The sequence below is a fragment of the Mastomys coucha genome, unplaced genomic scaffold, assembly GCF_008632895.1.
Source record: "Mastomys coucha isolate ucsf_1 unplaced genomic scaffold, UCSF_Mcou_1 pScaffold20, whole genome shotgun sequence".
Classification (NCBI taxonomy): domain Eukaryota; kingdom Metazoa; phylum Chordata; class Mammalia; order Rodentia; family Muridae; genus Mastomys; species Mastomys coucha.
In genome coordinates this window covers 53487929-53501625 of record NW_022196903.1, presented here as the reverse complement: position 1 = coordinate 53501625, position 13697 = coordinate 53487929, and the positions used below count along the sequence as shown (strand labels likewise).

Here is a 13697-nt window from a genome sequence, read left to right as displayed (position 1 = left end):
ACCACCAACCAAAGACTGCACATGGAGGAGTCTGATTGTTCAGGCAGCATGTGTATAGTAGAGGATTGTATGTTGTTTTTAAAATTAAGAATAAATAAATAGGGCTGGAGAGATGACTCAGTGGTTAAGAGGGCTGACTGTTCTTCTGAAGGTCCTGAGTTCAAATCCCAGCAACCACATGATGGCTCACAACCATCTGCAATGAGATCTGACCCCTTCTTCTGGGGTGTGTGAAGACAGCTACAGTGTACTTACATATAATAAATAAATAAATCTTTAAAAAAGAATGAATAAATAAAATACATGATATGTAGCACAACTGATGGAATGATTGCCTAACACTCAGTGAGTCTTGGTATAGATACCTAGACCCACATATACTAGGTGTGGTGGCAGTGGTCCTAGCTGTAGTGATGGTGGTGGCGGTGGTGGTAGTAGTGGTGGTGGTAGTGGTGGCGGTGGTGGTAAGCTATGCCTCTAATCCCAGAACTAAGGAGGTCAAAGCAGAAGGATTCAAAAGTCAAGGTTATCCTTGGCTACATGGAGATTTGGTGGCAAGCCTGGTCTGTATGAGATTCTGTCTCAACACAAAACCAAAAAAGCCACATAATAGGAACCATAGTAAATCCCCATCATCAATAATATCTTTAATGTTACTAGTAAGTTAATACCACCTCTTCAGGGATTGAGGGATGCCCAGTACTCTGCAACACTAATACTGTAATGAGACAGCTGACTGCATGGTGAAGGCAATTCTGTCATTTTGGTTTCTTTTTAAACTCATGGGTGTCTGGTTCTTTGGACTATCATATTGTCACTGTATTATATTTTATATTGTAGTTATCACACCATTGCATATGTCTACACCACTGGTCAGGTGGTATCTTTAGGCCGTGGACCAAGTCACACAAGCAACACAAGTCATCAGGAGGCCCCAGCAGAGAACTCTGACGTTACCTGCCTGCTATCTGCAAAGGGTATGAGTACTTCCACTAAGTCCTGATTGGTTGACTGACTGAAGGAGGCTTCCCAGTCAGCCTTCTTTCACAGGATCCCACTGAACTATCATTATGGTTCTTAGTACTTTTAAACTGCTGAATTTTTTTCCTGGAGTAATAGGCAATCATTTTTAAAGATTTAAGTGATTCAAAGGACATCAAATTAATTAATTATATTAACAACATGGTTTGATATATTCAAGCAAATACAACCCTGATCATTATGCAAGGGCCAAGACAACTATAAATGTTTATTGAGTTAATAAATAATATTTGATCTGGTCAAAATTGCTTCTTATGCTATTTATAGTCAAAATTTAGGAGAGTATAAATTTCTAACAAATGAATAAATTTGACTTAGTTACATATAGGTTTATTTTTCCCTGGTAAAACTTTGAACATGGATCTCTTAATTTTTTAGATCTTGTGGATATTGAAGTCAAAGACATTTTTGCTGGTGCACACACCAACTTTGTGACAACTCGTCCGGTATCAGTACATGTTATTCCTTTTTAGACTTATTTTTCCCTCTAGATTTCCGGAATTCTTTCTTTCTCTGGTGCTGGGGAACCAAACCCAGAGCCTTGTATATGCTGTATTTTCTCCTGAGCCGTACCTACCTTTCCCTAAACTTCAGACTATTGTTTGAGACAGTATATTATTCATTTTTAGCTCTCTTACTAATGAGTCCCTCTGTTAAAATGGTGGACATGTTAACAAGACCTTCTCTCCAAAAATGAACAGAGGGCTGGGGATGTGGCTCAGTGGGAGATTACTTGTCTTGCATGCATGCAAAAGCAAGAGCCCTGAATTTGGTCCCCAAATGGGGGCAGAGCATTGTACTGAGATGCTTAGATGCAAGAGAAAATAAATCCTTGTGATTGATAAATTTCCAAACTACTGGGATTTAAATCAAACTACTCAGGTAGGATCTGGAAGTGTGGCTGAGTATGAACAGTATCCTGGCACAGACCCCATCACTAGCACAGTGGTTGGGGACACTTGAAACTTTGCATTTACACATATTTTCCCAGGAGATTTTATTTGATTGAAGAAAAGTGGTCTCTCTCTCTCTCTCTCTCTCTCTCTCTCTCTCTCTCTCTCTCTCTCTCTGTGTGTGTGTGTGTGTGTGTGTGTGTGTGTATCAAGTGTCACTATTGGCTATATAGTGAGACCCTATCTCAAGTTACATATAAGATTGTATATGTGGCATTTAAAACACATTGCCTACAATTTTCTGTGGCATTGTGCTCCTTAGGCCATTAAGTGCCATCACTGTTTCATAAACCTTTTAATCACCACAGATACCTGATATCTATTAAATTATTATTTAGTAATAATTTAATTATTAAATGAGAGGGCCTCATTTCCTGGCCTCCTCAATCCTAGGTACTTTCTCTATTGTTTTTGTAAGTTTGACATACTTTATATAAGTGGAATCATAAAATTTCTCCTATTTTTTATTTGATTTATTCCCACTTAGAATGGTCTAGAAAACACCCACCTTGTATTAGAGTATCATTTCAATGCTAAGTAATATTTTACTGCATATTATATTATCACATTGAAAATGTATTCATCTATTGACCGATATTTTCACTTTATGGCCATTTGAATGATGATAAGATGAATATTGATTTATAAGTACTTAATTTCTCCATATTTTTAATTTTTCTTACATTATTACACTTTTAAAAATGCATACAAGCAAAATGGCCCAAGTTAGGAAACATAATGTTCAGGCCAGCACTGATGCAAAAGCTCAACCCACCAAACGCCTGTGCAAGTGGACAGCCTTGCATGTGTCTGGCTCTTTGCTGATTATTACTCAACGTGTGTGTACATTTCCCTGGTCACTTTTGCCTTTATTTTCTTCCTTAAAGCATACTAGGTCCACAAGTGTTTCCATGAAACTCCTGCCAGAAATGATTCGAATCAACGAGTCTCTGGTAAAGAAATGGAGAGCAGCGAAGAAAAGAGGAAAAGATCGTGAAGACGCCAAAAGGTGACCCAGCTTGACGACTTAGAGCCCCTTCTGTGTTTCTGAAGTCCTAATCATTTTACTCTAGCTGTGAGTAAGAAGGGTTGGCTTTGTCCTAACAGAATTTACATTTGGGGTATGATTCTCTTTTATTACCTTTTGGTTGGATTGGTCATTGAAGTGCATGGTAATTGATCATTTATTTAATATAAGAGCTACAGGAAGAATGCACATGGCACATACCTTTCTAAGTAAGGGAGATGTATGAATGAGTCTTAGCAGCAAGTTCTACTGCTTTCAGGTCCTCAGAGTTGATTCACCAGCATTTCAAAATTCAGTGACTGGTTGTAAATGCATAGAAAGTCAACTATAAACAGTTTTGGTGAGACACAATAGTAACATCTACAAGTTGTATGCTCATAATGTGGATATTGATAATGAGTCTAGGGCTCTATTGTTTATTTGTATATAAGATAAAGGAGGTATAGGTATTTTTAACTTGCAGCCGACAGGATCACATAAATCCTAGGCTACCTATAAGTACTACTCAACACATTTGTATATGACAGTGGTTCTCAACCTTCCTAATGCTGTGACCCTTTAATACAGTCCCTCATGTGTGGTGATCTCCAATCATAAATTTATTTTTTATTGGTGCTTCACAATTAATTTTGCTGCTATTACGAATCATAATGTAAATATCTGGTATTTCCAATTGTCTTAGGCAACCCTTATGAAATGGTCAATTGACCCCCTCAAAGAGGTTGCAATTCACAGGTTGAGAAGCACTGGCATATGACAATGTCACCTCACAATGTTAAAAGGCTGGACACTGCCCAAATGTGACTTTGCCCTTGTTATTATGTTTGCAGAGAAATCAGCTTAATATTTTCATCTTCTGCTTGTTTGACTGCAAGTTTTTTGAAGAAAAGGTAAAGTTTCAGTGGAAATTACCTTTATTTAAAAATACTGGGGACTGTATAAAAGAAACCCTTGGTTCTTGGCATACAGAACCAAGTTGAATGCGAATTTTGTCAGCACACAGATTCCAACATAGAGAATTCTCTGATTGATAAAGGATTCTTTCATGCTATAAACTAACTCCTCCATGTTTCTTCCTCTGTTGTTTAATTGGAGGGAATGGCATTTCAGTCGTCAGGCTCTTTATATCTACAGATAAAGAGGTGTGCCTAAACATGCTTTGCTATTTCAAAACCAGGACTCTCGATGTAGGTCAGCTGGCCTTGATCTCACTGCATAGATGAGGAGGACCCTGCACGTCTGACTTCCTGGCCTCATCTCCTAAGTGCTGACATTTCCTAATAGTTTAAGTAATTCTTGTCATGCTCAGTATTTGGGTCTTCTACCTCTCATTCATGTAACTCTCTCTCTCTCTCTCTCTCTCTCTCTCTCTCTCTCTCTCTCTCTCACACACACACACACACACACACACATATGTCCAGCAATTCTATCAAGTCTTTTTTCTTCCTTTGCATGTGTCTTAATTAGGGTTACTGTTGCTGAAATGAAAGAACATGATCGAAAGCAATTTGGAGAGAAAAGGGTTTGCTTGGCTTATGCTTACAAACCACTGTTCATCACTGAAGGAAGTCAGAATAGGAACTCAAGCAGAGCAGTTACCTGGAGGCAGTATCTGATGCAGAGGCCATGGAGGGGTACCTCTTAAGGGCTTGCTCTTCAGGACTTGCTCTGTCTTACAGAGCTCAAGATCACCAGCCCAGGGGCAGCCCAACCTAAAATGGTCTGGTCCCTCCCTCACCAATCACTAGTGAAGAAAGTGCCCTACAGGCTTTCCTACAGCCTGATCTTATGGAAACATTTTCTCAGTCGAAGCTGCCTCCTATCTGATGATTCTAGCTTAGACTAACCATCTCTGTGTGTGTGTGTGTGTGTGTGTGTGTGTAATGCTTGTGTATAAGCAGGTGAAAGCCATTAAAGGATGTTGAGTATCTCTTGCTGTGCATCTTATATTTCACTATATTTTTTTAAGAAGAGCAAGCCACCACTAGAACTAGAGTTGGTGGGATTTTGTTGGTGAAGACCACTTGCCTTTGTTGGATGATATTGAGAAATCAAGTTGGAATAGAGTTATAAGATTCCTCCCTAGTTTTCTAGTCTCAGAAGGGCACTGCAGTCTTCCAGGGAAGAAAAGATAACCAGCTGTGTACCCTACAAGCTGCAATACCAGTCTGTTTTACAAGGTATGCATATTTGTGCCGTAGAGCACTACTGTTAATGGCATAACCAGCTTTCCTCTTGACTGGATTTCAGAACCACTCTATGGAGGCAAAGCATTGGTCGTATTATAAAGCTGGTCAGATAACATTTGCTGGGGGATCCAATAGACCCTATGGAGGAACTAAAACTGTTGTTTAACTAACGTGGAATATCATCAAACTGCTTTTTGAGTATTCATAGTTATATTCAGAAACAAATGCTATTGTTAGCCTTAACAAAAGTTTTCTTCCCCCCTAAAGTGATTGCTGGTAAATGCAGAAACTCATAGCTGCACAGAGTCCTTAGAATAAGTGATGGCCGAGGGCTCAGCTGTAAAGAACTTGACAGACTTAATGAACTTGTAAATGACACTCATGCCATTCCCTGTAAGCTCAGGGAACTTCACATAAAATGTTCATGGGTGAAAAGATCTGGGAAATACTATGTTCTGGGCAAGATACAGCCATTACGACAACAAACTCCACAGGGCTGTGGCTGCCTTAACTGGGTCTGCATGAGAATGGGCACATTAACACTCAGGCAGGAGGAGGATAGGCTTGGAAAGTTCTCTCCCTTGCTGATGAACTATTTGCTACTGATTGATTCAGGGCATCAGTGCCTTTAGATGCAAACCCATGGGTGGCTCCACCAGATAGTTGTAATCCCATACAGACATGGATAATCCCAGGTTAGACAGGGTCAGAAACAAAACAAAATACAACACCCAAAAGTCATGAATCTGGGGAAGGGACTCTGCAGGACACGATGTCCCCCACCCCTTTGCTTCAGACTCATGTTTATTGCATGGTGGAGAATTCTTTATACTAAATTTTAGAAGTTAATGCCATATCAGCTCAAAATATGTCCAATTGGTATATTGGTTATTTCCAGCTGAAGTCACCTAAGGTATGCTAACTGCAGAACAGGTTAACCAGATTATCTGGCCCATTTTGCTTTTGTCTTGTTCTGTTGGCTTGTTTTTCTTTTTTTATCCAAAATGTGTTTATTGGGAAGGTTCCCACTCGTCTTGAATAAGGGGCTTTCAGCGCTGCTTCCTCCTGAAGGTGCATCCTTCTGTCAGCCTTGGCTTTCCACCTGTAGACTGACAGAGGACAGTGGAATAGCTAATACACAAGACTACCGTTAGTGCATGGCTAAACACTGTGGTGATTTTAGAGCATCCTGGACATTTCACATCCATAAAGTAGGAACTGGGGCTCTGCACTAGGCATGTTTTCTTGTGTTTCATCTTCTCTTCTTCTAGAGAGCAATGATGGGGATCCTTTGCTTGGCATGTTCTCTTAGGGAAGTCGTCACAGCCAAGAATGTTTGTTTTTCTACATGTAGCAAGCAATAAATAGTTGAAGGGCTGAGAGAAAGGTGTGTGAGGGAAAGGAGAATGGTAAGTGGAGTTGTGAGGAACCTACATGGATATTCACTGAAGTAGCCCTTTTAGTAACACACACACACACACACACACACACACACACACACACACACTCGAACCTCTCCTGCTCATATCCTTAAGAGTTATTATCTTGGCCGGGTGGTGGTGGTGCACGCCTTTAATCCCAGCACTTGGGAGGCAGAGTCAGGCAGATTTCTGAGTCCGAGGCCAGCCTGGTCTACAGAGTGAGTTCCAGGACAGCCAGGGCTACACAGAGAAACCCTGTCTTAAAAATACCGAAAAAAAAAAAGAGTTATTATCTTTGTTTACCCACCCATTTATCTTATCATTCCTTCATGAACATATTGTGCTTTGTCTAAAAAGTATAAAAAGTCTGGACCATGTTTTTGTCATTTCTTTGGATTTATTTTGTTCCTATATACATATAATTTTAATAAAACATATCTCTTTTCATGATAATCTTTCCTTATGTTTATTGCATGTAGGAGAATCTTTTATACTTACTGAGTTCTTAGGCCCACCTAAAGATTCCACAGGACCAGCAGCAAGGCCGAAGCCATCTCTTCCTCTTCTACAGTACTATCTTTTTAAAGAAGAAAAATATCCATGACCACTTTTTGGGAGTTTTAAACTTCCAGGTGATGGCTACAAAGGGGAAAGAATTTTGGAGAAATATTTACAGTTACAACTTGTACAAATAGTTTACTATTAATATTGATACTTAATTCAGCAAGCCCAAAATATGTGCTGATATTTTTTTTAAAGCTGTTAGACTTATTGGATGCTGGTCATGAAATATGACTGAATCAAGCTGCTAACTAGATAGTATCTGGGAAGTATTTTAATGTAGAAAAGGGTCAGGATTGAGAAGAATTGGGTAAATATACAAGAATCTAGGACTGGTAGAAATAGCAAGGACAGGATTTTGAGGTAAGAGATTCAAAGTCTCTCATTGCACAAACTGTGTGTTAATGTTTTCCATTAAAGAGTTCATGTCTTTCAAAATATTTCTAAAACAAACTGCTAAACCTCTGTGCTGACAAGGTCTCCGGGCATAGTCAAACCACTATTATTTCATCACCCCACCTCTAATGTAACTGTGGAAATGTAAAGCTTAAGCAGAAATAGTGGCTAGCCACAGTGATGTATTCCTGTAATCCTAGCACTTGGGAGCTGAGGCAGGAAGATCACAAGTTTAAGACCAGCCTGGACATACTAAGACTTTGTCTCAAAAAGTAATCAATGATAAATAAATAAGTGTACAAATAAATAATTAAACAGAAATGGCACCATATGTGGAGAGTAAACAATTCCAGTCTGTGGAAAAGACTGGCTGTCGGGATTGATAGTTCTTAGACTTATTTTATAGAATCTTTTTAGGGATCAGCTTGTAACTTTGTGGTAGAGTACGGGCTCGATCCTAATACCATAAAATTTAATTGAATTAAAAAATAAAATCCTGCTAAAATTGCAGCCTATACTTGATATTACTGATTCAGAGATAACAAGTTATGGTTTATTCCTTTTTTAAAAAATATTTCTTACAACAAGGTTCTAATGTCTCTTGTGTTTGAATGTCTAGGTGTTTCTCTCTCTCTCTTTTTTAAAGAATTATTTATTTATTTTATGTAGATGAGTACACACTGTAGCTGTGCAGATGGTTGTGAGCCTTCAACTGGTTTTTGGGAATTGAATTTAGAACCCCTGCTCGCTCCAGTCAACCTGCTCAACCCCACTCACTCCAGCCCAAATATTTATTTATTATTATAAATAAGTGCACTGTAGCTGTCTTCAGACACACCAGAAGAGGTCGTCAGATCTCATTACGGATGGTTGTAAGCCACCATGTCGTTGCTGGGATTTGAACTCAGGACCTTTGGAAGAGCAGTCAGTGCTCTTACCCACTGAGCCATCTCACCAGCCCCGGTCTATTCCTTTTTAAAAGAATAAATCTATACACTTCTGTCTATTGTTGCTCTAGTCTATTATTTTGAAAAGGGGCGAGCTTTAAATAAAGTTAATATTTTGGGTGTGCTAAGACAAAAACCAAATAATATCATATGGAGTTTTAAAATGCTCATTTCCCATCTGGTTGTGTGTTTTTAATGCTTATTGTGTTCATAGAGATGCTGGAGAGAATAATTTCATTGATGTGGACTTAAAACTGGCAAGAGATGTCTTCAAGAAGTTAACAGCAGAGAAATGGATTTCTTCCTTGGTAACAGCCACTATTTATTTCACTTACCTGAGATACTACACAATCATACTTCTTTATAGGAATAAATAAAATAGCAGCTTATTTTTGGTGAAAGGTGGGTAATAAGGACTTGTTCATGAAGCTGAACAGAGGGCTAGTTGCCATTATAGCAGTATTTTAGTCCAGACATTGTGATAGGTGGTGGCATTTACTTTTTTGTTAAACCATTAAATGCACAATAGATATAGTCTTTTGTTTTCATATGAAGAAAGTAATACTGAGACATGAAGCTTCTTAATACCAATGCACATGGAAAGAACGGGGGTTTGGGAGGCAGGGTACCCTCTCTTGTGAATGGTTAAAAAACTCAATGTCTGTTTTGAGATTCCACATGTGTGCCACTGCATCTAGCTTATAGAATTGTTTCTGAAGAACTTTGCATTAGTTTCAAACCGACTATTCACTGTGTATGCCCATCTACATGTGATTTCACTTTATTTCCTTCATGTCCCATAATATAAAATGGGCAAATGGCTCACTCAAGGAGTACCTCAAAGGTATGTGAATGAAAAGGCTGACCATGGTTCATCAATATAGGCTCCAGAAGGACTAGGTGAACTTTCTAATTGGAAGATGGTGGAATGAAACCTGCCTACAACTTGTAGTCATTCACAATACTGTGTCTTTTGTAACTTGGCCTTGCTCTTTGTCCCCTTTTGATCACAGATAACCACATGTCTTGAAGAGGATCTGCTAAGAGATCTTCCATACAGTTCTCATCATCATGAAGCTCTATTGGTTTTTCTTTTGCTCCCAGAATGTTCCATTATGCAGGATCCTAAGAACTGGAAGACCATGGCATTTGAATTTGCAAAAGCCATTCATAAAATGAATCCACAATCATTATCATTCCTGAGTAAGTTTTATATCATTTTACAAATATATTCAGTAGAATCACTTTTGAGATAGAAATCATAGCAAATATTGGAGAGATTTCGTAACACTTATTTTAGTAAATGGTATGTGAAGTTTTGTAAAGATTAACTCAAAACTATTATATCTGCCACATTTCTCACCACACAAAGCAAGTGTTGTTCTTATACTTAGATAGGACTTTGGCATTAGACTTGGTTAACCACACAGTGTCAGTCAAGATAAATCATACTTTATAATTTTTGATTACTATTTGGAAACCTCAAACACTTAACCAAGAGTGATAAAAAGCAATGTTAAACTTCTTATCACTGTTATTTTATTCAAATTATGGAATTTTTCATAATTTTAAGTGAATGCTGAAGGTTTCATATTTTAAAAAATATAATAAACTATCCCTGGATTGGCTTAGAAGGAGTTACCTATTGTAATTTTTATGTGTAACCATGAAAGCCTCCTTTTATCATAGTTGTGAAAATGGCTAAATGGGAAAATGTGCTAGTTCTAAGCTCAGCACCCACATGGAAAGCTAGCATGGTGTGTTCACCTGGAAACCCAGAGCTGCAAGGAATAGAGAAAGGAGAAGAGCTGAGGCTTGCTGGCTACCATACTAGGTCTAGATTCAGTGAAAGACCATCTCTCAAGGGAACAAGACATAGAATGATGAGTCAAGACACTGGACATCCTGCTCTGTCCTTGGTGCATGTATACCTGCAACTGAGCACACACATGTGCATATACCACACACACACACACACACACACACACACACACACACACACACACACATACACACACACAGAGTCTCTTACAACAACCCTTTCTCAAGAACTGCCAAGTGTTGCTTAAGGTTAAACCATCTCTTAAAGTTCCCACCACTTTAGCATTTCTAATGCACAGGCCTGGAGCAACAAACTCCAGCTGGTCCAGAATATGGAATGTGCTATGGACAGTTGCTTCCATTCTTCTGCTGCTATAGTAGTAGTAACATGTATTTCTTTGATGCATATAAGCTTACACATACAAGAAAAATGCAAGGAAAAACAATTATAGGATTAAATTATTAAGTTGCATGTGTATCATTATCGATAGAATGAGCAGTGTGTTTTAAAATTAAATAGAAAAATTTTATGTGTGTGCACTTTAAGTGAATTTATGTGCATTATATGTGTGTCAGAGCTGGTGGAGTGCAGGAGAGAGTGTTGTATGTGCTAGAACTGGAGTTACAGACAATTCTGAACCATCATGTGGAATGGAACCTGGTTCTCTGTAAGATCAGCAAGTGCTCTTAACCAGGGAGCCATCATTCCAGCCCTGTATTTGCATTTTTTAAAAGAGATGTTTTCTGTGTGTGGGAGTGAACATCTGTAACTCCAGCCCTTTGGATATAGAGAAAGTGGACCAGGAATACAATGCCAGTCTTGGCTACATAGCAAGTCAAAAGAAGCCTGGACTAAATAAGACATTGTCTCAAAAAAGAAAGTGCTTTTCTTTTCTTGATGTAGGAGTCACATTTCAAAAGTTCAAGCCCATTCATAAATTTAAAAAAAAAAAAAGATTCCCATGTTCCTACCATCTCCACTTTAAAAGTACCAAAATCCAGTATAATCTCAATAATATTAAAAGTAAGGTGCAAGCTATTTAAAATACATGTATCTCCATATGTGACAGCTGTTTATGTAATCTGAAAATAGGCATTACTTAATTTTTAGGTAGAACTATCAGTAATCTTGCATGATATTCATTTGTATATTTTTAGATTTTTGTAGCTGTTTGACAAAGTTGCTAGTTTGAAAGTAATGATGTCATGATCTTAACCTCAGCACCCAGATGATGAGGCAGGAAGCTTGGTAGAAGTTCAGGGCTAGCCTGGGCTACATATTAAAGGTTACATAAAAATATCTTATCTCAGAAACGTCAAATCAAATATAAACAACAGAAGTGAAGAAAATGATGGCCAATCGGTTAACCATAATCATTAACAATTTTCTTCAAATTCTGAATTTGAGTTTCTTTAATTTTAATAGATTAAAGCTTTGCTGTACATCTGTTGAATAGTGTGTTGTTTGTGATAATATCCATAGAATTGTTTTATGGCTATGATGGTAGATATGGGAAACATTGTCTATTTCTTGTCTTAAACATCCCAGAAGAAATTGAGGAATTTAAGGGCTGAGAAGAGGAATACATTTATCATGTTTGATTTTCATACCCTCAGGAAAGTGTTGGGCATCTTTGGAAGTTTCCTCTCTGAATATACTGGTCCAGATGCTAAAGAAAACCATCGTCTCTGAAATTTGTGATGAAGTTCTAACAATGCAGCATATCTCCAATATTAAAATTCTTTTAGAAGTGATAAAAGAAGTGTATAAGGTAAAATCTCCTCTTATAGAATATATATACCAATTTATCAAGTAATAATTCCTTAGTTCTCAGCCTGTTACATTTTTTAAAAATACTTTAAATTAAAACATAATTATATAATTTCCCCTTCTCTTTAGTCTCTGAAACCCCTTCCATGTCTCCCTGATGTTCTCTCAAATTCATGGACTCTTTAATTATTTTTGTTACATATTTGTATAAATGCATATATATATGAATACAACCTACTGAGTCCAATAGCATTGCTTCTATGCATATGATTTCAGAGCTGGCCACTTAGTATTAAATAACCAATTGGGGGATCATCCCTGAGATAACTAATATTCCCTCTCAGTAGTCCTTGGGTTGACTGTAGTCTTTTTTGGGGGGCGGTGCTGCAACTGTTCTGTCATCTGCAGTAGCATGCTTGTAGGTATTGTCATTGTTCCATCCTCATGTTGGTAACCTCAATAGTAAGGTATCATGGGTGTAGCTTCCCGTTCATTTCTAGGAAACATTATTATACACCAGAATTCCTGGTCCTCTACCTTTTATAATCTTTAAACCTCTTCCACAGTGTTCTCTGGAGCTTGGATATAGAAATTATAGATGTATCCATTGGGTTTGGGCAAAACATGATCAGTTGTTCTCTGCATTTTGACTTGTTGTAGTTTTCTGTAATGGTCTCCACTTGTTACAAAGGGAAGCAGCTTTGATGAGGGTTAAGAGCTACAGTTATCTGTGGATACAAGGATAGGTATTTAGAATGCAGTTAGGAATTATGCTGGTCTAGTAAAGTAGGGCATAGTAGGTTCTTCTCTAAGACTATGACCTCACTAGTTCTGGGTAAATGGCTAGATTTCCAGTACTAGGCATGATTTCCCTCCTGAGAAATAAGTCTTACATCTAACTTGAGAGCTGTTGGTTACTTCCAGGACTTTAGTACCACCTTTAGAGGTATCTTGCCATACTGGTTGCACTGTGGGACATAGGCATCATGGCTGGGTAGGGCTGTGGTAGCTTCCCTCCCTTGGCAGCTTCCACAGTATGCTCTGAGACTTCTGAGACTATAAAAACAAGACCTCAGGGAGGGGGTTTTCAGGTCAGATCCACATCGAATGCTGTTAGTTCCATGTCTGAAGTATATGGTGTCTTCACCCTCTCGGGAGCAGCCAAAAGCAGCATCAATAGCCTCTATATCTTTTGGGAGTCTCCTGAGCTACCCTGACCAAAACTCGAAAGGAGGTTCCTTATTCATAGTACTGAAGTTTTTGTTAGATAGGCTTATAGCCCTTGACACAACCTCATTACACACACACACACACACACACACACACACACACACAGAGGCATACACGCACGTGCACGTACATGTGTGCACACAACCACACACACATATACACATGTGTGAGTGCATGTGTGTGTGTGTGTGTGTGTGTGTGTGTGTGTGTGTGGGTGTAATTGTAGGTTAATATAAAATAAAATGATTCTTTTTTTAACTTTTATTGCATTATCAGAAAAGTTACATGATTTCAATTTATTTGAATTTGCTAACATTTAAAAACATATTTTAATTAAATA

General features: G+C 38.2%; 2 protein-coding genes across 2 annotated transcripts in view; one reads left to right on the top strand and one right to left on the bottom strand.

Moving 5' to 3' along the window:
* Herc6 (HECT and RLD domain containing E3 ubiquitin protein ligase family member 6) overlaps positions 1-13697 on the top strand; it is a 56603-nt gene that overhangs the window by 14156 nt on the left and 28750 nt on the right. The window contains exons 7-13 of the mRNA XM_031382026.1: positions 841-977; positions 1420-1487; positions 2882-3003; positions 3852-3911; positions 8750-8843; positions 9549-9738; positions 11974-12128. Of these exons, the coding sequence (XP_031237886.1) occupies positions 841-977; positions 1420-1487; positions 2882-3003; positions 3852-3911; positions 8750-8843; positions 9549-9738; positions 11974-12128 (826 nt within the window). The remainder of the gene's footprint in view (positions 1-840; positions 978-1419; positions 1488-2881; positions 3004-3851; positions 3912-8749; positions 8844-9548; positions 9739-11973; positions 12129-13697) is intronic.
* Positions 6260-7681, bottom strand: LOC116098449 (40S ribosomal protein S27-like). Its single transcript, XM_031381051.1, has 2 exons — positions 7655-7681; positions 6260-6586 (listed from the first exon to the last, which is right to left on the bottom strand). The coding sequence occupies exons 1-2, from the start codon at positions 7679-7681 to the stop codon at positions 6260-6262; spliced, it is 354 nt and encodes a 117-aa protein (XP_031236911.1).

Bases quoted from the DNA above. Each gene is read 5' to 3' on its own strand.
- LOC116098449 (XM_031381051.1), bottom strand. From the start codon at position 7,681: ATGCCCGGAGACCTTGTCAGCACAGAG. The intron at 6,587-7,654 runs GTTTAGCAGTTT...CCTTTCTCTCAG, and splicing joins GAGACCTTGTCAGCACAGAG to CCCTTCAACTATTTATTGCT.